The sequence below is a fragment of the Archocentrus centrarchus genome, chromosome 20, assembly GCF_007364275.1.
Source record: "Archocentrus centrarchus isolate MPI-CPG fArcCen1 chromosome 20, fArcCen1, whole genome shotgun sequence".
NCBI classification, from domain to species: Eukaryota; Metazoa; Chordata; class Actinopteri; order Cichliformes; family Cichlidae; genus Archocentrus; species Archocentrus centrarchus.
In genome coordinates this window covers 29208548-29234507 of record NC_044365.1, presented here as the reverse complement: position 1 = coordinate 29234507, position 25960 = coordinate 29208548, and the positions used below count along the sequence as shown (strand labels likewise).

Sequence of the window (25960 nt, the reverse complement as noted above, 5' to 3'; positions counted from 1 at the left end):
TGCTCCAGAAATAAAGCCTAGGCTTCCCATCTTTCTTCGATCTCTGATGATGGGACAACAATATAACAAACAACCTTTCAAACAAATAAAAGCTGGCTAAAAGGAGATCTGATGTATTTTGCTAGTTAATCTTGGTTGTGATAAAAATCCATAGTTTTCACAGTGTGAGTCTGTGTGTGTGTGTGCAGAGGCGCTGCTTGCTACCAGGCTGCTTGGGGCCCTAGGCCAGTGGGGGGAGCCCCCAAACTTTAAACTACAGTGTGCAGAGTTTGCAGTAACAGTAGGAGATGCCTGACCTCCCTGAGGGGAGGAGGTTATCCTGCTGAGAGTGAAAAAAGAAAGACGAAGAAAGCAAGACAGTTGTGAGATGAGCAGATAATAGTGGTTAAAAAAAATGGCAAATAACTAAATGCTGCTAGTCTATCCTTAACTGTGAAGGACAGACTCTTGAATAATGTAGCTTCCACCATCATCACATTATTTCTTTTATTTGTTTTGCTGTTTAATGCTAACTTAGCTAGCAGAGCATCCTGGTTTCACCAGCTCTGCAGGCCATGACAAATCCAGTATGGGTGGCTGGGAGTCACAGAACACAGAAGTTAGTAGTTACTTCATAACCAGTAAGCCTGGTCTCGGGAATTGTTACTGACATAAATATGGTCGCTGTCATTTCCAGAATGATGTTTTTGCCATTGTTTTACAGGAGTGTGGTTGATTATTTAAAACATAATGTGATGAACACTGGTTGGAGGAGCCCCCTGTAAATTTTTGCCTAGAGCCCCAACAGATTCTAGAATCACCACTCTGTGTGTGTGTGTGTGTGTGTGTGTGTGTGTGTGTGTGTGTACCACCACAAAGCTCACAGAACTTGTCTGTGGACAGCACTGACGGTACTGTGATAGATAAAGATAAATTACAGCCCAGTTCAAAGACAGGTGTGTCTGAGCCATGAGGACTCCCACTAGATAATCTCTTGTGCATCTTTTCATAGTCAAAATTGTGTACAGGGTTTTTTTTTTCTTTGTAGGCATGCAGAGGACAAAGATATTTTGATTCTGATTTATTGAGCTCTTCTGTTTTTATATGTTCTTTTTAATTGAGTTCCTTCTTTATCGTTTTTACCTTCCTGAGCTGTTTTGTGCTGTGATATTGTACTCATTTTATTAAGCTAAAAAACTAAGTTGTTTCTCATGATTTGCTGCTGTAAGACAGTAATGAAATTATGAAGTATGTCCTATCTTATTTTCAGCTGTGGGTACTAAGCTCTGCAAATAATGTAATCCTTATTTTGCCTTTTATGACTTTTACTGGTTGCAGTGATGTATACAAATCATTTACAGTTGAAAGTAAATTAAGTTGTTTTTGTGTGCTGCATGGTAATTGTTTGCCAGTTATTATTTATTCTGAAGTATTTTTCTCCTGCTATTAACCCTGATTCATTGCCTCTAATATTTCTGCAAATACTCCAAAACACATTCATCTCTTTGGCGTTTTTGTAACTATAGCCAACTTTTTTTCCCCCTCGTTTTGCCTAAATATATGACACGTATATTGCTTTTTAATTTATTGCCAGTGGATTTCAAAATATTGCTTATGTAAACAAATGCAGAGCCAATAATTTTGAACTGGACGTATACCATCAATAACCCATGCAGTTACAAGGAAAAACTGAGCGCATGGATTCTTTGTCTCTTGGCTTATTTAGAAGACGCTCGGGGCTGCAGAATCTACATGAATGATACCCACATGCATGCAGACATACTTGCACTCAGACTAACCCTGGCTGATAATTAAGCCTAGGCACAAGTTTAGACTGAAGTATGTGGCTGTTTGTGTGTAAGTGGTGATGATATTGGAGCAATCAGTGCTATTGATCAAAGAGATAGGTGGGGGGCGGCAGGTCGCTTAAGCCAACTTAATGTTTCTTTCTCTCACGCACACACACATACACATACACATACACACACAGTGCTACCATCAGGCCCTGTTTCAGCCCATTCAATCACATTCGGCTCAATCCCATACACCACTGGATGAGGCTCACACAGTGATCCCCAGAGAGAAAACTGCCTGTCCTGCACTTTTATGTATGAAGGTTCTATTCAAGAACCTTTTGCCACCAATCACCACCCGCCATTACTCCACACTGATGACTTAACTCTTTCACTGCCGGACTACGAGAACGACTTTTTAGTTAAAGCAAGAGTCTCAGTTCTAATATAACTGCTGCGAGTGTGGAATTCGCTGAGAAGGATGAGAAAGTAAAGAACGGGCAAATGTCGTATTAGATGTGTGAAAAACAATGTTTTTAATAACACACTAATGCACTTCCAAGGAGTCAAAGTGACACAGATGAATGACTGTAATAATTAAAATACCAAATACTTAAGTAGAAAACAATGCCTAAGAGCTTATCACTAAATTACTGAATTACTCAACTAAAAAAAACTGTACGAACAGGACGAAGAGACAGCATAGTATGGTTTCCATCCTATGGGAGTGTGTGTGTGTGTGTGTGTGTGTGTGTGTGTGTGTGTGTGTGTGTGTGTGTGTGTGTGTGTGTGTGTGTGTGTGTGTGTGTGCCATCATTGTGCTGGTTGTGGTATCAATTCAAAAGTGCAGCACCTGTAAACGATATAGCTGTCAGCTTTACGTTTGTACAGATGGGCTCAAAAAGCGGCGTTGAGTTTGAAGGTGGGTGTGGTCTAACACACGAGTATTAAGTTAAGTACTGAATTTGTTCAATGGTAAATGGATTTGCATTTATATTGAAATTTTCTAGCGCTACTGACAACTCGAAACACTCTTACACTATGATCCACACACATTCATACAATCCTTTATTTGATGCATATAGTGCTTCATGGGTGTAGTATCCAGTAATGCTATACTCTGTTGAATCACTCATGAAATGATTTTGTCCTGTGAAATTGCTTAGAACTAACTGTAACTACTAATACAAAACTGTCTTAGTTTAGATTGATATGCTACATGGTACTTTGTAGTTTCTTTTGGTTTATGAATCTGTACTCTGGGAATAACAGTGACTAAAAAAAGAAAAATAAAAGACAAATCTTCTTCTTCTTCATCTTCTTTTAGCTGCTCCCTTTAGGGGTCACCACAGCTGCCTCCATCTCACCTTATCCCATTCTCCTCTTTCACTCTAACCCTCTGCTTGTCCTTCTTCACTACATCTATGACCCTTCTTTGTAGTCTTCGTCTTTTCCTCCTGCCTGGCAGCTCCATCTTCAACATCCTTTGCCCTGTATGTTCACTATTTGTACGTCCCCAAACCATCTCACCTTTGTCTCTCTAACTTTGTCTCCAACCTGCTCAACTGAGCTGTCTCTCTGATATAATCATTTCTAATCTCGCCCCTTCTGGTCACTCCCAATGGAAATCTTACAGTCTTCAACTCTGCGACCCCCAGCTGCACCTCCTGTCTTTCTGTCAGTGCCACTGACACCAAAGCATACATCACAGCAAGCCTCACTGCCGTCTTGAAAGCCTCCCCTTTCATTCCTGCTGCTATCCTTCTGTCACAAATCACACCTTACACTCTTCTCCACCTGCTCCACTCCGCCTGCAGTCTCTTCTTCACTTCTCTTCTGCTCTGTCGGTTGATTTGGATGGTTGACCCCAGGTACTTAAACTCGTCCATCTTCACTACTTCTGCTCCCAGCATCCTCACTGTCACACCTGTCTCCCCCTCATTCACACACTTATTCTGTTTTGCTTCTGTTTGACTGTTTGATTCCTCTTGTCTCCAGAGCATGCCTCCACCTCTCCAGGCTCTCTTCCACCTGCTCCCTACTCTCACTACAGAGACTCCTGCCTGACCTCATCTGTCAGCCTGTCTATCATCGTTGCAAACAAGAAGGTGCTCAGAGCCGATCCCTGATGTAATCCCACCCCCACCTTAAACTCATTTGTTACTCCAAGGGCACACCTCACCGCTGTCACGCTATCCTCATAATATCCAGCACCACCCTCGCATACTTCTCCGCCTTTGCTGACTTCCTCATACAGTACCACAGTTCCTCCCTTGATGCCCTGTCATATGCTTTCTCTAGATCCACAAAGACACAGTTCAGCTCCTTCAGATCTTCTCTATACTTTTCCATCAACAAAAAGGAAACGACAAATGTGGATATTAATTGTGAAATCAGAGGCAGTTACAAAAATTACAGTTATGCTCATAACTTGGCTGCATCATAAACCTTCAGAAAAGCCAAGTGGCCGAGATGAGTTGTTTTGTTCCATAGTTACAGCATCCCACTTTGTTCATGTAAATGCAGAAGAAAAAGCTAAGTGCAGTGTGTACTGAATTACGACAAGATAGCCAACATCACACATTCACAATGAATTACCTTCACAAATATTCTGAGCCACAATCCCCCTCCGCAATGTCATTTACCACAACTCCTTTTACAGATAGCACCAGCAGGTCCTCTGTCTCATTGCCAGATTGTTTATTCATGTGGTTGAGATGCTTGAAGCTGAAAGTACACTAGGTCAGTTGACAGTAATGTATGTATCCAATAAACTAGCACAGCCACAGCCTCTTCTTAAGCTGATACAACATCAAAAGGGGACAAGTTAATAATAGTTTCTCACTGGACTGATGAAAAATAGTCTAGTCTTGGAACAGCTCTAAAACATGGCACAAGTTTCAGCATCCCAAAACACTTTTCTTACTGCCAGTTTATTTTCTGTAATGTATTGTTGTGAAGTATTCAGAAAAAAAAAAAAGTTTCTTGTTCCATCTGCACGTACTTTTACCTGATATGAAAGTAAGGTTACACTGCATTTTCATTTTCACTTAAATTCATTTGTGGAGTCATATGTGGGAGGCACAGGTTCAATACATTACAGCAGTGAAAGTGAAATTGGCTATTGAAATTGATGTAAGCAAGTAAATATTGGAAATGGTGTTCAATCAAGGATAATGATGGCTTTAGTGAATGTAATTATACATGCTACTAATATTTATAGAGATATCCGTATAACAGTTTACTCTGAACAAAAGCCAAAATACGGACATTTTTACTGTAAATTGACATCACAGAGAAAAGAAACCACGTTTTGGGCCTTTGTGCTTGGAAGCACATTATCTCATATCTTGTCAGCTAGCCTTTGAGACATGAGGAATAAGGCAGGTAAATTACAATACATACATTTTTTCCTAAGAGTGGCTCCAGATTTTCTTGTGTGCTACAAACACAGAGAGGAACACTGTTCAGCTGTTTCTTTTATTATTAGCACAGAGTCCTTGCATCCAGCAGTTATCACATTAACAAGCACTGCACTTGAAGGGATTATCTAGCTCCTCTCACCCCAGGCTAATAGAACGAGCTTCAGATTTGTTCATTTAATATTGCTCATTTATATCAGATTCCTCACTGATGGTACTACTTAAAAACAATCCAAACAGGTGCAGGACAACATTTTGATTGTAACTTTGTCAGTGTCAGCATAAATAAACTAAAGCAATAATTCACGGTTCTTTCCTTTGGGTGAACAAAACTGGTGCAAAAAAAAAAAAAAAACCCAAAACAACCGCTGTAGCCTTCTTTGGATGGAGAGCAATTAAAAAGATTTGTTTAAAGTAAATAATGGCGACACAGCTTTATTATGTTGTGAATGTGTGTTTCAGTCTACGCTGTTAGCAGCAACATTGCTCAGGTATTTACCAATGAAACTGCGCCGAACCTTTGCTAAAAAGGTGTCAGGAAATGAGGGTCTGTAATACACTGTGAATGTAATGCTTCACTCTCACCAGTACAGCTGAGCCCCGTTTTTATTTCTCTCTCTGTGCTACAGGACTGCATATAAACTGAACCTAATGGTGTTGAAACGAGCACGTGCAATCTTATGTGAGAGTGTTAGTGTTGGAGCTCGACTGTGCTCATGTGCTTGCCTTTGTCCAATTGTGATTGAATGTGTGTGTATGTTCTCAAGAGAGCGGAGTTGCTAGACTGTGGCTCGTCAGGTAAATGAATGGTGATGCCTCCGTGTCTCAGTGGTAAGGGCTAATTCAGTTTCAAAAGCTGCAGAGCATGCACTGATAAATCATGCACCTGGATTTATGCACCGGTGGACCACATTCTCTTTCTCTCTTTCTTTCTCTCTCTCTCTCTGCTCACCTTTCTTTGCATGTCAGTCTAGTATTTATTTCACTGGGCGTTACCGAGTGACTCGGAGCCACCTCGGTCTTCACGACCAATCGGCAAGTTAATGAGTTCAATTTAGATTTGAGAAAACAAATGGAAGACAGCAATACAATAAGCAGTCCCCACCAACAGGGAATCTTTTAAGTGAATTTGTGTGAATAAAAATATGCTTGAAATTTTCACCAGAGGTTATATGTTAACATTTAAACCAGTTCCAATTAAAATAGTTTGCTACCTAAATTAGGAAGTGCTCCATAGGCATGCCATAATGTGTAAACAAACAGAATGAGTCGGTGTCTCTGGTGAGTGAGTGCCACTAAGAATTCACAGCAAAGATCAAGATTTAAGTTGACCTGCTTCAAGCTGGAAAGTGTAGTCACTGAATCTGTGCTAAAACTTGTAAATCCTAAATTAAATGGGCATAATTCCCACCTCTGATTTTCACTTTTGGGGCATTGCAGTTTGACTTATTTATCTGTGAAATTACACAGTCACATCTGAGAAAGAAAATCAACACGAATGAAATGGAGTGTTGACTTTTTGAACTTCGATGATCTTCACTGCTGCCAAGCTTCAATCGTCATCCACAGTTTTTGCATTTTATTAGATGCAGACATCAAGCGCCTCATGCATTTACATTTTAAGCTTTTGGCAGACGCTCTAATCGACAGGAGCTTACATTAGGAGGAAAATGAGTAAAATAAGTTTGGGTTAGTGTAAGAAACCAGAAAAGCGCCACTAAACCAGGGTAAAGAAAGAAAGCAAATATAAACACGGATGCTTAGAATATCTTTCATGTATCGGATAATGATCTCAAAGAGGAGGGATGCCTATGAGCATACAGGAGGTTGATCTACTCTTTGGCTACAGTCTTAAGCACTCTTGCAAAGGAATAAAATATGCATATGCATAGTCTATTGTATAATAGAGACACTAACATCACATTTCCATCAAAGCATGTTTATTAATTTGTTTATGCCCCTTTTGAAGAGTAACACTGGAATTAAAATAGGGTAGTGCAGTTACACTGCATGATGAAACAGGTTCACTGTGTACAGTTAAAAGCAATGGTGTTTTTTTTTCTTCATATCTAATGTTACAAAGGATGAGGCAAAGAACATTATCTAACAGGCTTGGATCTCCCTCTTAAATTTATATTTAGCTGACAAACTTCCAGCCTGCTAAATGTCAGCTTGTTACTGAGTAATCGGGAGATGTGTTTCACATCTCAGCAGGGGTGCAATCATAATTTCACTTTGTATTTACTGAGGTTTAGGCTTGTTTTGATTATTAAAACTGTCATGTCACAATATTTTTTCAGCTTCGCTCATGATAAATCTGGCATGAATGAATATTATTTTTACCTTATGACGCCTTTTTTTTTCATATAGGGGGAATGAAATGAATAGAGGAACGAGTGTTGTCACGGAAACCAAAATATTATCTTAATTCTTTGCACTTGACATCGCTTTGACGTCGCCGGCACAACTTAACGGCATTATGTTACTCGCAAAAATATTTCATCGCAGATGTTTTCAGTGCACCCTAGAAGGAAAACAATTTGTCAAACTTTCTGATACAAATTATTCTTTTGAAGAAAATGGTCAAGCCAAGAAGGTCTCTACGGTGACCTCAGAAGCTGGAGGTCATCACGGCACATCTTATCAGAAGCACATTCAGCGGAGCAGAATGACAAGCTGAAGCCATGCTCCTCGAGGATTTGTCCATATGGAATAACCGAATATCCATCAGCATAGAGTATGCCATCCTCTCAAGAATAAAACTGCCAAAAGGACACCACCCCCCCCACACACACCACCCCCACAACTTACCACAAAAATGTCAGCAGGGACACTGTCAAGATAAGTAATCTAAAACTCCCCAACCCAGGAAAAGGCCATGCCATGGTAATCAGCTTAACAGCTGGGTAGGAAGCCATGTGATGACCCTTTTGATCAAAGAAAGACCAGACAAACAAAAGAAGAACCTCTTTTTTTTTTAAAAACACTGATATAAATTGCACACCATAAAAAAGTCATCAGAATGAAGGCACATAATCATCTTTGATCTTTCGCTGTCCTTGTGTGTGACTCACAAAAGCAAATCAATGGCTCCTCTCCTTCTCGACTTTTCAAAGGAATATATTCCTCTAAGATGATATTTTCTATCTGCTTCGTTATGTTTTTATGCTATACAACTGTTAGAAGTATGCTTTCTTTCAGAAACAATTTCATATACTCCCCATATTACAGTTAAGCTAATTTCCCTACACTGTGGAGCCTAACTTGCAACTACTGTTGTCTGAATAATGATAATACCCCCTTTATTATATCATCTAGAAATCATCTCAGCTAGCCTATGTTCTACCCAAACCCTCATACAACCACTATTTTGTGAAGGCGACCACAATCTTTTTTGCCTTTTTTGATGATAGCTGCACTATAGAGGAAGGGATGCTTTTTTCCAGGAGTTGGTGTGTCAAAACATTAAGTACCTATTTTCTTACTGATTATTAATTGTTTGGGAGACAAGACCACTGTGCAACATTACAGTATATGAAGATGAATGTATTTCCTCCATGTATCACTGAATTCAAGGCAGCACTTCCCAAGTTACTAATGAGTCAAGTCACAGATGGAGATGATCCATTGCTACCATCCAAACAGCAACTGCTGTCTGCTGTTGAAATGAATTGGGGAAGGACTCCGGGGAGAGTCACATCACACAAAATGAGGCACGCTCATTTGATGTTGATGTAAGATTATTAAAAAGGTTTAGCATTCAGAGTGATGTATGTATTTGCGATTGTTGTTGATGCTGTGTTCCTTACTCTTATTGACCCAAGTTCCTGACACTGGTCCACAGTCAGAAGTCACAGTCATCCAATTTTGGGCTTTCAGGAAATGAAACTGTATCAAGTATGAAATACAGTTTTGATAATCTCTTTAATTGACCTTGTGGCCTATAATCTAAATGGCTGTGACCTTCCTAGTAGCAGGACATCTGTAACATTGTAAAGTAAATGTATATGGTTTCTAAAGTGTATTAAAATATCCCATAAGCAATATTTTTGTTATCTTTCACAATATCTTGTTAAAAGCACTGTAAATTGTACCAGTGAAATTTATATAACCTTTGCAGCCCCTTTGCAGTTTTATGTGATTGTGAATTGGCTTGAAGTTTATCAATCTCAACAATCTAATGCACATGGTTGTATACTGTAAAACATTAAATATCTTGGAAGCAGTACCCAATTATCTATTTCTTTAATTTTTGATCCTTCAGCACATCAAAGCCCATAAGAAACAGCACAGTTTTAATCTGTGAAGCAACCAACTTCTGAAAAATTATTGACCAGTGAGCAACCCCATGCATATGCAGTCACTTTTTCACTCACGCTGACCGCTGATCAGCATCTGCTGTTGGCCACTAAATGAATTATCACATTCAGCATTAAAGTCCAAAATGTTTAAATTTAACTAATCAGAGGAACACACTGCTTGCAGTCATGGAGATTACTTTTTATGACTTCACCCTGATATAAAGTCTGTCTTCTAACTTTTGACTCTTTATCTTGATTGGCTGCAGCAACTTCACAGAACTTAAGCATCAGCCTACTTAATGTCACTTCATTCCAAATAAAGAGTTGAGTGTGGAAATTAAAATTTGCTGAGCGTGAATAGCGAAGATGATGAATTCAAATAAGCCTTTTTCAGACACACACTACTCTTCATTAATCTGATGATATTGCAACGTGTCAGCCTTAAATCTATATGAGCGCCCATAAGTCTGAACTGAATGCAGCCATGTACAAGATTATGACTGTGCATGTTTCTTGTGTCCCCTATACATTGCCCTAAACAATAACAATAACTCAGGAGATAAAGCAGGTCACCTGGTAATTGGAAGGTTGGTGGTTTGATCCCTGGCTGCTCCAGTCTGCATCCCAAAGTATCCTTGGGCAAGATACTGAAGCCCGAGTTGTTCGCAGTGTCTTCATCTGAGTGTGAAAGTAGAAATGAATGTGTGCGCAAACGGGTGAATGAAGACATGTTGTATAAAGTTCTTTGAGTGCTCAGGTAGAGTAGAAAAGTGCCACATACAGTAATAAGCCAGTCCATTTATATTCTTAGCACTTCTGTCTCTGTTGCGGTGACATTAAGGTGTTCATCTGTGATAGTTCTCTCCACATATGGAGAGAATGTGTGACCACACTGTTTTAATTCTAGAAGTGCTGGTCTTTTGAGCACATGGAAATCATTGCACAAGTGCCTTGGCTCACTCTGCCACTGTCATAGGAGAACTATGTCTAAAGGAAACCTTGAAGCTAATCAACAAGCACAACATCCTGGGCTACACCTCCTAATGTTTGAATTCAGCTGTTTTCAGTCCCATTGCCACAGGTGTATAAATTCAAGATCCTAGCCATGAAGTCTGCCTCTATAAACATTTGTGAAAGAATGGGTCATTGTAAAGAGCTTATTGAATTTGATAGTTGCACTGTAATAGGATGCCACCATTGCATCCTATTTGTCAGTTTGTGAAAAGTCTTCATGTGGCAGACCACATGAAGTTACAGAGCAGGCTCTGTGAGTGCTGAGATGCATAGTGTGTAAAAGTTTATAATAACTGCAGAGCTTTAAACCTCTTCTGGCATTAATATCAGCACAAAACTGTGTGACGGGAGCTTCATGGCATGGCAGCTCCTGTAGGTGTAATATGTAGGTGACCCAATACTTTTGTCCAAATAGTGTATTAACAACCCATGTCTGTGGCTGTGAATTCAGTAGTGTTATATATTGGAAGCCTGGAATTATGGAGAAAGAATAGATCCCAGTGAGTCATTAAAGTTTCTTTATAACTTAAGTGGCTGTAATGAAATTTTAATTGGTCTGTCAAGAATTTCAACATTGCACTTGTGTGGACAGTGGATAAAAAAGTGAAATTCTGCTTTCCTATTGTATGAGCTGTCTCAATGTTGTGTGATAAATGAGGACTGTAGAAACCATTTTATATCGACAGTGCACTGATGTTGCCCTAGAACCACTCAAGAATGATTTTTTCCTTTAGTCCACAAGCCTGTCGGTGATAAGTGGCATTTATCATAGTCATTTGGCTTACTGCAACTTGCAACTTGTTCTCGTGGGACTTACACCTAATGTCAGGAGTCAAACATGAAATTGTAAAATTATTGGGTCCCGCTTACATCATGTCAAAACACATGCACGCACACGTGTGTTCTTCTGTGTGCACGTGTGTGTGAATTTAAGGGGGAAAATGCTGATGAAAGTTTCATACTAAAATTTTCTTTTTTCTTTTTTTTTTTCCCCATTTGTTCAACTACTGTACAGTAATTAATGAGCCCAAAAGACTGTGTGTGGAAAAAGTACTGGCATGAAATGTTCTGAAACAGTTTTTTTCATTTTTCCTTAAAAATGTGTGCAGTGCAAAGAAGATTCAATTTCCCTTTGTCACCAGTTCCTTGGTTGCCCTTTTTAGCAGGTAAAGCTATTTAATTAAAGACTGAAATGGCTATCTGGCGCATAACGGATACAAAGGGTAATAATACTGAACTGTTCCAATGAAATAACAAAGAATATTGGAAGCAGCTTATCGCGCCTTTGATATACAGAAATCAACAGAAGTGTACACAGCAGTGGAAGGATATGCACTAGTTATAATGAAACATGTTGATTTCCAGTGCATTTCAAATTCACTGTTCAGATTCACTTCTTTGTAAAGCAAGAGATGTGAGCTCACCAAAAAACAGGCAACATATCAAAAAGTCTATATACACAAAACTGGGAAAGACAAGCACACACATGTACAAATAAGAAAACATCATGATTATATGTCTAACAGTAAAAGACCATTAAAGCGAAAGAGCTGAGACAATAGCATCTTTACAAAAAAAAAAAAGATGGTAAAAATACAACAAAAAAAATATGTATATACAAAACCATTACAGGATATAGCACAGATCAAGTTCCTCATTCAGCTCATTGAGCCCATCTGGAGCTGCAGACTCAGATCAAAAATCCATTTAGCTTCTGCCTGCAGCAGAAGTTGGTTGTGGTCCTCACCCCTAGTGGGATACTTGATTGACTGTGTAGCCCAGAATTTTAATTCTGTTAGCAAGTGTCACAAAATGGTAAGAAGAGATCAAGAACATTTCCTATTAAGGCTTTTGTGTGTGTGTGTGTGTGTGTGTGTGTGTGTGTGTGTGTGTGTGTGTGTGTGTGTGTGTGTGTGTGTGTGTGTGTGTGTGTGTGTGTGTGTGTGTGTATGGTAAGGCTCTCATGATGTTGGGCACATGCTGTAATTTTTAACAGGGGACCTGATTAAAAGCCACCCCACTTTAAAACACTTTAAAGATTCATGACTTAAATTAAGCATTACTAGAATTTGTCCTATTTTCTTGGCACAGTAAAGGCACATTCCCAAACAAACACAGCCACCCACAGGGCTTCACAGTAACTCAAATTTCTCTATGGTCCTCCTATTTTGTCTCCTACACTTGTCAATAAAAACAAAAGACCAGACCAGGCCGGACTGATTTCCCCTGCCTGTTTGGAAGGAACATGCACACAAATCTACGCACACACAATAGCCCTGACTCTAGGCTGGTCTAACAAAGGGTCCAGCAGCAACAAGCAAATGCCAGCAAATAGCTTTCGCTTGTTGTTTCTCAGTATCTAGAGATCTGTTCTCTGGAAGGGCCTCTCTCTGGCTGTCAAAACGTAGACACGTAACACAAACAGAAATACGCTCGCACACATACAGACTGATATTCAGTGAAACAAAAACGACACAGAAGAGAGAGAAAGGACAGATGCTCATTCAGGAAATGAAAACATGCAGCCAGGGAAAATAAGGAAGCGGGTGAGGAGTAGCAATGAGAGAGAGCTTTTGAGCAGTTAGATAATGGGTGTGTGGAGAATTTTGCCAGGGTCTATTTATGGGAACAAGCATGCCGACGTGGATGTGTATCTTGTATGCAAGCGATGTGTGTGCATGTCAGACAGAGCAGACCACAAGGGTATTTTTTTGACCAACTGTAGGAAAGTGATTGGCTTGTTCTTTCTTGAATGACAGTCCTTGTGTTCCAAATGGTCAGCACAGACTGGCTGGTTCTCAGCTTCCCTCATTATTTTGTTTTCCAAGTCAAGATTTCCCTCATTGCTTTTCCTCCACTGATCTCATGGATTGCCAAAATCATGTGACAGCTCTGCACTTTTTTTTTTTTGATTTGCATTCAAAGTCTCCCTTCCTAACTTGTGCTGTTTTAAATATTGCAAAATGTTATGCATATCCTCACAGGCATATGAAAAATAACAGTAAATATGTTTTTTTTTTCAGTGTGGCTCTACTAAAGAGTAAACAAGCTAAGATAAAATTAAAACATATCAGTGTAAATCAGTGTTAGATGTAATATAGTAGTGGACGTAATATAGTAGTTGGCAGAATCATACAGATCCTTAGAAGTATGTATAAATGTGCATGCATGCACATAGCAGCTGGTGAGGAAACTCTGAAATTTGCTTCAGGCACTTTGTGGCCTTTGTTGCTGTAAATTACCTCAGCTCTTGATTAAACAAAACGTCAAACTGTCTAAACTCTAAAGTTGCTTATAACACACACACACACACACACACACACACATGCACAGACCTCAGCGTAAACTGTCACCCAGGCGCACTGTATGCAGTCACACACATATATTTCCAATTACTCATTGGTTTGCCGGTTAATGATTTGACTTTGGAGTAGAGGGAATTAAATGGTTCACTAGGCAGACTTTTGCAAGGTGTTCAGCATCCACAGCTTTCCCCTCATCTTCATCCTCCTCTCTTCCCTATCCTGCCTTCTGCCCCTCCGCTCTGCATAGTAATGCCTTTAAATTGAGCTGTTCATTCAGCCAAGCACAGATAAGTGTAGAAAGCGGGATGAACACAATAGGGAAATGGAGAAAAAAATAGGATGGGGGTATGAAGCTTTTGGGTGGAGACAAAAATGGTTTTGTTCTCTCTCTCTTTCTTTTTTTTTCTTTTTCGTTCTCCGGTATACCTTGACAAGGGCAAGGAGAGGAAGGTGACAGCTGGACAAAAAAGAATTGAAGTCATCTGCATGCAGCCAGTAAAACTATTAGACGATAGAATTTTTTTTTCTTTTATTATTTTATTTCCAACTAAGTGAACTTAACAGTGGTATCAGGTTTTAACATTGCATAATTGCTTAAACGGCAAGGTGGTGTGTTGGCAGACTGTGTCTGCATGTGTGCACATATGTTTGCATGTGTGCATGCAGATAGATATAACTGCTCTTGTGCTTCATATCATCAGCCAAGACCACAGGCATTTTGGAAACAGAATAGTGAAGGACACATATTCAATAGAGAGCACAGGATGAGGAGAAAGCTTGATAAGATTTGACAACAAAAGCAAAGAGAAAGATAAGGGTTAGCAGAACAAAAGCTACTGTAGGATTGTACAAACAACTCCACAGAGTTGCCCAGGTGACTAAAGGAATATCTCACTTTCGAATACATATCACTTGTGACATCCAGTGTTTTGATGGCATGCAGTGGCATGAATTTGGCTCAGCACACAGATGTTTAAGTTACCAGCACTCTCCAAACCTCCTCTGACATTAACATCAGCACAAAAGCTGTGTGCCAGGAGCTTCATGGCGTGGGTTTTGATGGCCAATTAGCCCCTTGTTTGTGTAATCTGTAGGTGACCCAATGCTTTTGTCTATGTGAGGGAATCACTGAAATCACTGAAAATATACAAAATACTGCTTCCTCTTAACTTGTAAATTAAAAGTAACTTTAAGGTTCACAATGCCGAATCAATTATCAGTCTTTGTAAAAGTTAAAGAGGACTGCCTTTCACATGATTAGAGCTGCTACTTGATCCGTTGCCCATCCACTGATGGATGTAGCCAAACTTCATGCTGAACCATGAGAAATGCATTTGTGAGATTTTATGACTTTGTGTGAAAAAGTTGGAAGTCAAGCTGTCTCCTGCTCAGAAGCATAAAGTTGGAAATAAGGACTGAGGAGATGCTTTCTGTTCTCAACAGCTATGACCATGACAGACGGGTACCGTGTATTAGCTTGTAATATTTTATTTATTTATTTATTTGGTGGCATACATACAATACTGCCTTGCAGCATTCTATTTCAAAGGGCCTAACTGCCCTTGAGCAAGCCACTCAACCCAGATCTGGAGGACCTGCACTCCTGCAGAGCATAGAAACTGCAGCAAAAGTGTAAGCAAGAGTTCCCTGATGAGTCATGTGGAGCTTTGTGAATCTGAAGCAGGACACTAAGGCTTTCAGTTAACCTTTCTGGAATAAATAAAGATTAAATATGAAAGTGAGAGGAATTCACTGAGAATAGAAATACTGTCCACTCGCTCATTATAGAGGAAGTTCAGTAGCTCTGAGCTAAGTGTGAACTCCTGACCATTTCCTCCTTTTGCAGATAGCATATCTTCAGGGGTACATTCTTGGGTCACTGAAGAGTCAGTTTAAAGCAGACCGGCTGAACAAGTTATTTTTCCCATGCACTCATCCTCTGCCCTGCCCACTCCATGTCTTATCTGAAATAACACATGGCTGTCTAGTGTCTTGCTCTCTTCTTGTTACCTGCTAGGCTATTAATGATGGTTCTCCCCAGTGGTATGTGCCAACTGCTCTATGCATGTGTGTGTAAAAGAAAAGCATGGGGGAATAGGGTTGTGTTGTGTGTTTATTTCAGAGAGGAGAGGAGAATGCACAGAAGTGAAAATAGTTCAGGGACTGTGGTGAGGTGGATTAGTGGGCGGTTAGAGGTTCTCCCCATCATGCGTCAGGTCAACTGAAGGAAGAGAAACTAAGCAGGAGGAAAGAACGCTAGAAAGATGGGGTGAGAAGAGGAGATCATTTTAATGAGTGCCTCTTTGATTTGTCCAATGCTGTTCTATGCTGTTTGGTGAAGTGAATGCCTTCCTTGTGTCATTTCTCTTTTCCATGCAAATAAGATTTTTTTTTTAGTGGGTGGTAAAGACTCCAGTCAGTCATATCTAAATCAAAACAGCAAGAAAAGAAAAAAAAATCCACTGTCAGGAGGTGCACTTCAGTAGCCTGTCATTGAAATCTGACATCAAATAATTATGCTTACAGCAAAACATTGGAGAGCAGTTCATGCTGTCAAGCCATGATGGGTACAAAACAACCAGCACATGTTCACCCATGGAACTGGAGCCACACAGGAGCTGTGCACAGACATTTAAAATTGCAAATAAATAAGACATTTTAATTAGACATCACTGAAACATTAAAAATGTTAATTGGACATTATTTGGTTTTCAAGATGCCTCGAGCTTCTGTGGGGTCTTCTGTCATTTGAACACTGGTTTGTTGTTGTTCAGAGACTGTTTTTAGATAGCTGCGTGGAACGAAGTGCTAATATAGCAAAGAAATGTAAACCTCATCAGTTACAAACCCCTATTACTTTTTGAGGACACATAAATCAGCCTAGATATAAATTGATGTGAGCAGGGAGCTGAATACAATATGTAATTTCCTCCTAACATCCCCTACAGTTACACCGTCCTGTGGTGGGCATATTAGATATGTAGACTCATAATTATTTTGTATGTTTTTGTGAGTGAGCACCTTTAGGGTAGGATGTGGTGAGTGGAACAAATATTCTTGTTCTAAGTCCTGAAGCTGCTTGTTTGACTTCAGGCTTGTGGCTTTGATGTATTTAATTTGTGTGTGTGTGTGTGTGTGTGTGTGTGTGTGTGTGTGTGTGTGTGTGTGTGTGTGTGTGTGTGTGTGTGTGTGTTCACAGGCTTTCTCCGGGAACTCCAACTCAGAGAGTGCAGTTCGCCATGAGCTCCAGCAGGGAATCGTGGCTCGCTTCCTTAGGCTCATCCCGCTAGACTGGAGCGAGGAGGGACGGATTGGTCTGCGAATAGAAGTTTATGGATGTTCCTACTGTGAGTGGAGATTAACACACTAACACACACACACACACACACACACACACACACACACACACACACACACACACACACACACAGGTTTGGAGAGAACCTGCAAGATCTCTTTTATTTCTGCCTCTTTTATATTTCTCTTACACACACAGCCAATCTAACACCTGTAACACCTGGAATCTTCACACATTATTAGACAGAACAATAACAAAAGGTGGAGGCATTCATTTGCATATTAATTGCTTTACAGTCACTTGGTCGGGCTGGAATAAATCGTATCGAAAAACTCAGATACAACAGTGGTTCAAAGAAACTAGATATATTCACTCTGTTACTTTAGTATTCATGAGTAAATGTACTTCTAGTACCCTCACAGACAGACTGACATATCCTTTAAACATGCTGACCCTTTAGCAAGTAAGATTATCACTTAGAATTGTGGATCCATGTGGAGAACACAGTGGAGCTAATTTTATATGTGTATTAAACACAGACCCAGCATGAAAGCCTACCAGGATACATACATGCTGAAATAAAATCAATTTTCCGAAATATGCAGAGCACGGATGCAGACTGACGAACATATACAGATACACAAACACTCATACACTGTCTCTCGCTTTCTAACAAATGCATCATCCAGGGAACTGGCTCTCTTGCAGCTTCTTTGCCCTCATCCTATTAAAGGCTGCCAAATTGATTCTGATAACAATTTTCAATTAAGGCTCTGCATAAATTACTGTTATAAGTGACACACATACATCTTTCATTCTGGAGATGTGATTGCACTATGTGTGGATGTGTTTGTGAGTGAGGATGTGTGTGTGTGTGTGTGTGTGCCTGTGCATGTGTGTGTGTGCGCACCTGTGTTTATGTGTGTGAATGCAAGGGCATGCATTGTATTCCAGTCAGTCCTCGGCTCATTGATTATATTTCCCTTGTTTCATTTCCTTCCCATGTCAACAGAAAAGCAGGACAGTTATGATAAGGACCATAAGATGCGCTGCACATACACATAACACATACAGATGCGCGCGTGTGCACAGGCACTCTTAACATGAGTAACACAGTCATTCAAGCCACTTCAAGTTTAAATACATTTCTTCTCCCCACACATGTATAACAACACAATGATACATGTGACAGCATTTATGCTTCCAAAAGTCAACTAATTTTTTTGCTACTGTTTTCAGTTTTTGCTGTTTGTTTTTTTTTTACTGCGATCACTAGTGGTTTACTACCTATTTTCTCCCACATCAGTGGTGTCAGTGATCCTAATATGGAATTGGTTAGGCTTTGTTTCTACATAAATGATGAAGTAGATAAATATATTTTTAATAGATCTGGGGCGAGATGAATTTTTAGTAATATTTGCATCTACTTTTCCAAATTCAGTTTAAGGCATCGTCTTCCAGTAATACTCAACAAGATGTATTTCTCAAATTTAGGAATGCAGCAACAATCAATAGCTTACATAACATTGGGCTCGCTGTCAAGCACCAGCAGTTCTGGGAGTTTTTGAGCAGGATGTGAAACATACCTTATGCAGTCCATACCTGCAAGCACTGTGAGAAAAGAGTTACCACTTTACTTTAGACAACAGAAAAAGTTGGTAAATTGGGCTTGATCCAAGTTCACTGTTTCACATTGGGATTGGCAGTTCTCTGGGTAAAAATGGAGAATTAAGCCAGATCTAAAGGGAAAAGCAGGTCCAACACAGTACTAGCAATTTGTACCTAATAAACTGTCTGGTGAGTGTATATGCATGTAAGCAGTGCTTTAGGTTGTGCTAGTTAAGCATTTTTCATGATGCAATAGAGGTTCAACTTCAGATCTCCCTGCCTTTGAAATGGCCACTTGTGTTTCTCTCTGAAAACAGTGTGGCTGCTCAGATAAATGAGAGGAGGCTAAAGAAGAATCAATGTGTTTATGAAAGAAGGGTGAACTCTTCTGTTAGAAATTGCTGAGGCCTGTGTGTGGACCTGAGGAGCGAGACTCAGGTGGAGCACATGATTTACCCAGAGGAGAGTTCCTCCATATGCACCTGAAATCTCTGTTCAGCTCTAAACACTCAGAGTGAGGACTGAGTAAAGAGCAAATGGACAACGCCAAAGTTTGGCACTGTGCTCACAGCTCCGAGCTTCCAGCTGTGCCAATTACACACTCATTCTGATAACATTTCCCCCTCTCATTGCAAATAAATAAACACTCCTAGCAGCAACTAATGCACGCACAGCAGGCGCAAAATAAGATGTGCTTTTTGGTGTCAAATTTAGTGCAATTTGCAGTAAATTGCCTGCCACAAACCTGAGTGATTCAGGCGTGTGTGTTTGTATCATTACTTAATGAAGGAGACAGTTTGCACTCATTAGCGCAATCTGTGTGCGTTTATAAATTAGATTATGATTAATTACAAACCTTCGCCGATCTGTTGGCGAGTGACTGCAGTCAGTCTGACCCAGTTGGACCGAGATGGGTTGCTTCCCACCAGGTGATCTGTGCAATCACCTTCAGACCAAAATTGGTCGCCCAAAGGTTGAGGATGCTGCACACTCAAACTCTGGGGAGGAGTTGGTCGCTGCATCAACTACTTGCAATAATACTTGCAATCAGTCCCAACAGGACAAAAAAAAATCAATGCAATCACTTGCCTGGTCACATGGAGGTTGTCACCCTATTTTTACTGTAGTGTGACTGAGTCTTTCACTACACAACTCTACTATTTAAAAAAAAAAAAAAGAAGCACCAAATAAGCTCAGAGAGTTTGTGTTTCTGACAGATATGAATGTTGTCCACCACTCAGTGGCATCTGTTAGGAGCCATATGATAAAGGCTAAAAAAGGAAAACACATGCTTACAGCTCAACTATCAGCAGAAACACAGAAAGAGAGAAACACACCTACACACACACACGCACACACACACACACACATGCACACACACACTCTCCCCCTGGTCAGGTGCATCATCTTTCAAAGTTGTCTGTCATCTTTGTTTTGAAGCCTGCAGTGGTTCCTCATGATTATGCTGTCACTGCTTCTTTCTTCAGCATTCAGTCAGAAAATGAGAACTCATACATTTGTCTGTTCATCTACCCATCCTTCACTCCCTGACTCTCCAGTTCCCGTAGAATCAGCTTCTTGTAAATGTTTTCCTGCTTCCCAGCTCGATGATGAAAGACGGGACAAGTACAGTGTTGGGCCAAGGCAGAGAAAAGAGGATGAAAGCAGAAAGCACAAAAGAGAAGTAGTGGGAGGAAAAGGAGGCAGATAAATATAGATGTTGTGTTTCCAGCATAATCACCAAATATGTTGCTTGTAAATTATAATTCTGGGTTTTGAAAATGTATGATAATTAAATGCAATGCCATACTATGACTCATCTAGGACTATGCAATAAAAGGCAGCATCTGTAGGCATGTGTGTGGATGTGTATGTGCCAGAGGTACAGGCTGTAAAGGAGTCATGATTCACCGTGCTGCAGAATTTACATGCTCATTTCCATTTTGATTAACATAGGATCAACAGCAAATCAATTATTTCATAGATGAGTCAGTAAATAGTAGAACCAGTATGTGAGAGAAAGGAGAATCAGACAGAAACAGGGAGTACAAATTTAATTTTCCATACAAATGCAATCTCTTTCACAGCTGACTTCAACCTGTGGCTTTTTTTATGCCACAAGACCAAATCTGTTGTCAGTGTGATGTATTGCCATCATAATCTGTTAAGGCTAAGAAATGTACTTATGTAGATTTTCTTGTGAATAGTATCTAATTCTAGAACAAGCCTCAGTAGAAACATATAAACAGCTTAAACAGCATCATTGTGGCTTTTGGGCTCAGTATTGCATTACAGTGTATGGGAAAAGCATGTACAGTGCTGCAAATAAAACTTGCTTTCATTACAGATAAATAATCTGATTACAACTCAGCCAAAAACAATTATCTGTATTTGACCAGCGGATAAAGTTAGATGTGACGTACAATATTAAAACAGACAGAAATGTAGTTTAAAATGAAATTTAGTTTTCAGTTTTATGAAAAGCAAGCCACTTTGTTGTTACCAGAACAGACCTGGCCTTTTTCAATGCAATGATTGACAGTATTCACCAGCATTTAGCCCCTGACATCTCAACTACGCCGCCCTTCTCAGATTTTCAAATCTCTCTCTTACCAACTTTCAAGCTTCAAAATTACCCCAGTCACTGACATATCTAAACTTATCCACAAATCAAAGCCATCCAATTGCCAGTATGAGCCTCTCCCTACAATTTTGGTTAAAGCTTCCATTCATTCCCTGACCTCTCTAATAACTGCCATTATTCATTCATTCCTCCCTTAAGAAAACTGGTGCAGATCCCAATAACTTCAATAACCTTTGTCCAATCTCAAATCTCCCTGTCCTTTCCAAAATTCTTGAAAAAGCAGTTGCTTTGCAGGATCATGATCACTTCATATCAACAATCTTTATGAACAGTTCCACTCTGGTTTTCACCCCCTCCATGGCACTGAAACAGCTCTTGTCAAAATCACCAGTGACCTCCTCATGGCTACTGACACTGGACTACTTTCCATTCTCATTCTCCTTGTTTTGAGTTTAGCATTTGACACAATCTCCCCCATCATCCTCATTCACAAGTTAGCTTCTATCAGCCTGTTTCCCAGTCATGGATTAAGCATGATCCTAGACTAAAAGGAAAAAGTCAATGAAGACCAAAACAGGAAAAAGTATTTAGTCCAGGATTAGACATGATCCCTGTATGGGAAACTGGGCCTATAGGAATATCTGACACAACTGGTTTAATATGATCTCTCTGGCCTTTCTCAGTTTGTTCAACTCAAAACATTCATATCCCAACTTTCCCCACTCTCCTCACCAAGGCTCTGTCCTAGGACCCCTCCTATTTATCATCTAAATCCTCCCCCTTGGCTGCATAGTCTGTAAAAATGGCATTAAGTTTTATTGTTATGTGAATGACACCCAACTCTACCCCTCTACTAAACCCAGCTCCTCTCTCCCTAACACCTCCCTCTGCAACTGCTTACAAGAAATGAGGTTCTGGTTCATGGTATATCATGATGTCATCATGTTGGCTAGTAGTAATGGATCTACAGATGGACAAAAATAATAAATACATGAATAAATAATGTGACTATAATATATTTGAAAAACACAATATCATCTAATTTATAGCCACCAAAAACGAATTATGTAATATATAATAAATTAGGGCATCATAACCAACTCCCAACAGTTAAAATGACCCATTTGTAGTGTTTATGCACCTGTATAATTTAATGACATATCAATATATAACAAAATATAAAACTGTTCAAAACTGTCAAATACCATAACTGCCTGTACCATACATATGACAGAATAAAAATCCAAATGAAATGACTGAGGAAAGAGTGGAAACTATAGACGGAAGCAAACGAAATAACAAGTGGAGCAGAGAGGAGAATAATGGAGAAAGATGAAATTGGAAAGAGAGAGACTAGAATGAGAACAGCGGAATAGGGTGAAGCAGCAAAGAAAAAAAACGCTGAAAGCGAGACAGCGTGGGATCATTTCAGAGGTACTGAAGTTGGAACAAAGGGAACAGATACAAGTTCCCTCTATCGTGCTCAGTTGTTTATCATGAAAGGCATGTTAGGTATACTTGCGTATGTGTGTGTTTTATATAAGTGAGAAAGAAAGAAATCATGTAAGATTGAGGGGCAGTGTGACTGTGCATCATCATCCCCATATCTATGGTGATCCAATCTTTCCCTAGCTCTGTTATCCCTCTTTTCTACAGTCTCCAACCAATCTCACGGCATATGTGTTCTCCACTAACCACTTGAACAGTTGGGATGATGATAGTAAGACTGAAGAGATGCCTCAAGCACTACTCTTTATTACTCAGCTCAAGATCTGAAATCACTCTCACTCTGCTGCTTGTCTCCTTTTTGGGCTCTGTAACTTGTAGATATAATACATACATGTAGCATATCAGTAGATAAGTTTGTTTAACATGACAGCAACAAACATGCATTGAGTTCTCTCTGATTAGACCTCCGCTCATGTTGATTGTCCCAAAACGAGAACAACTGCATAGGTGTAGCTTTATGGGAGTTAAAAAAATATGTAAAAACAGCATATAATTATATATATATACACATACACGTTAACATTGACTCTGTAGACTTGAAGTGTACCAATAAGCAAAAACAGCATATCAGTGAGTTATAGAGAGAGGCAGCTAAATTAAATGTTATTACACCTGTGTTTTTCATACTGTGACATGTAAAAAATAATTCTTTGCATATTGGGTGTTATTTTAATATACCTCCTCCTGCACATTGATATAAAGATATTAAAGCCGGAAATTGTGATTACAATATAATACATAATTTAATTTTTCATTTTGGCCATTTTACATGTTCAACTATCATTAGCATGTTACTGTTGTTAGGATTGAGCGTGTGTGTCATTGTGTGTGGTTTTTGTTTTTTTTAACGATATTATAATTAATTCATTCTTACACTCTCTCTCTCTTCCTGTCATTGAATTCCATCTTCCTCTTTTAGGGGCGGACATCATCAACTTTGATGGACAGGGTGTAATCTCATATCGTTTCAAGGTACTGAAATTGCTACTTAAATATTTCACAGTTTTGACTAAACCTTAATATAAAAAAAAACAATACTGACTCAATCATTCTACTACATGGAGGCTAGATCCAGTAATTAATTGTAGTATGTTGTAGTCATATATACTTACAGCAGCTTATACCTGATAAACATTCATTTTGTCCTTTAATAAACGTTGAAAAGTAAACTCATCAAGATTCTGAATTGAGCACATAGTTATTTTGTAACAAATGCATCCCAGAAAAACACCCCATAACCACCAAATGAAGACAAAATGCAACAATTTTTTCTGTCTCCCAACAGCTAAATATCTAGCAGACATAGCAAACAGTATGAATTTTATGAATGTAAGTAGATAGAGTAGATGCCTTTTCCACCAATAACTCTTTTATTGCACTCATATTTCAGCTGGTATTTGCAAAATAAAGTCAATGGAACAAAAGTTGCGTCATAAAGAACATTTTTTAATTGGCTGTATAGAAATCCTGGAGTCTTGTTAGTTGATATACAGCATATTTAGACTAGGTAGCTATATATCATGATGGACACTAAATAAATTGATGTAGATTCTTGGGCAGTGAAGATTTTCTCGTTTTGTTGCCAAAATAAATGTTTCTAAAGTAAAAAGATTTGAATTATTATAAAATGAGCCTCCAGTGTTATAAAGAATCACACAAAGTCTTTGGTGTTTGCTAACACAGGTGAAGAAGATGAAGATCATTAAGGATGTGATCGCACTGAGGTTTAAGACGTCAGAAAGTGAGGGTGTGATTCTCCATGGGGAAGGCCAGCAGGGAGACTATATCACACTGGAGCTTCGTAAAGCCAAGCTGCTGCTGCAGATAAACCTGGGTGGGTAACAAATAAATGGCACTGAGTTGGACAACGCAAGTTTCTCTTGATGGTGATCCTTCTGCAACAGTGTTTAGGATGTAGCTCTCAAGGTATCAGCTACAGAAATGTCTTACTTTATGATATTTAAATATGTAAGGATGTTTTAAAAATTATATCAATCTCTGTCCAAAACAATATGAGAAGTGACAGGTCTAAAACGCTACTGCAGTCTAGCGCTGATCTTTCCCGTGTGTTCTGTTTACTGTGATTTTTTGGGTCAGTACAGGCTTGATTTAAAAAAAAAAACTTCTGTAATTAAAATTCAAACCTTGTCTGTTGAAATTATATCATGATGTGGCAAAGTTAAAATGTTAACGAACAATTTTCCTCCCTTCATACAGTAAACAAAAGTCAAACGTCTGATAAACATCATTCATTGTTAACCAGCAGTGTGTCTAAAACACCAAGTGTAACTTTCAAGGATGTCTTTCTGCAGACAAGAAAAAAAAAAATCTTATTTGAAACAGCACCCAAATTTCTATTTGTGCCATTTATTTGTTTTATTTATGAAGGACTTGATTTGCAAAAATGTAAAAGTAATGTACTGCAAAATGGGTTGTATGCCATGAATTTAAATCAATTGCATGGTTATGTATGTAAGTATATGGAATGGAAACGTAAGCAAAGCACATTTAGGAAACCCATTCAGAGTGTGCAGGTATCAGGTTATCTTTTGTGAAGCACTTAAAATATCCATATCCAGTCTGACAAATCCTTACCAGAGAAGTCACATTCAAAGAAAATCACATCATATTTTGCATTCACACTGGTCCAAATTCAGCTGTTACACATTTTATTAATTAATATTTGTTTTCTTTAAGGTATCCCATGTTTACTGCTTATCGTATGTTTATTACAGGCAGCAATCAGTATGGCTCTATCCTGGGTCATACATCTGTGACCACAGGGAGCCTCTTGGATGACAATCACTGGCATTCAGTAGTGATTGAACGCTACCGTCGCAATGTGAACTTCACCTTGGACAGACACACTCAGCACTTCAGGACAAATGGAGAGTTTGACCACCTCGATTTAGACTATGAGGTGAGTCTTACCTGAGGAAAAGAAAGGGATGGGACAACCTCATAGGAGGGTTGGGATTCAATCAGACCACCTGAAGAAACACATTTGTAATGCATGCTTGATCTCCTTCAGTCTGTCAGATCGGCACCCTTGCAGCCCTAATAGTACTAACAAAGCTCCAAGAGTCTAGCCAAATGATTTGACAGCAGAACATCCAAAGGTTGTTTTGGCATGAAAACAACTTGTAG

The 25960-nt window shown here is 39.3% G+C and overlaps 1 protein-coding gene across 1 annotated transcript in view; it reads left to right on the top strand.

Moving 5' to 3' along the window:
• Positions 1-25960, top strand: part of cntnap2a (contactin associated protein 2a) — a 214228-nt gene that overhangs the window by 15982 nt on the left and 172286 nt on the right. The window contains exons 4-7 of the mRNA XM_030756212.1: positions 17014-17161; positions 23733-23785; positions 24497-24647; positions 25549-25733. Of these exons, the coding sequence (XP_030612072.1) occupies positions 17014-17161; positions 23733-23785; positions 24497-24647; positions 25549-25733 (537 nt within the window). The remainder of the gene's footprint in view (positions 1-17013; positions 17162-23732; positions 23786-24496; positions 24648-25548; positions 25734-25960) is intronic.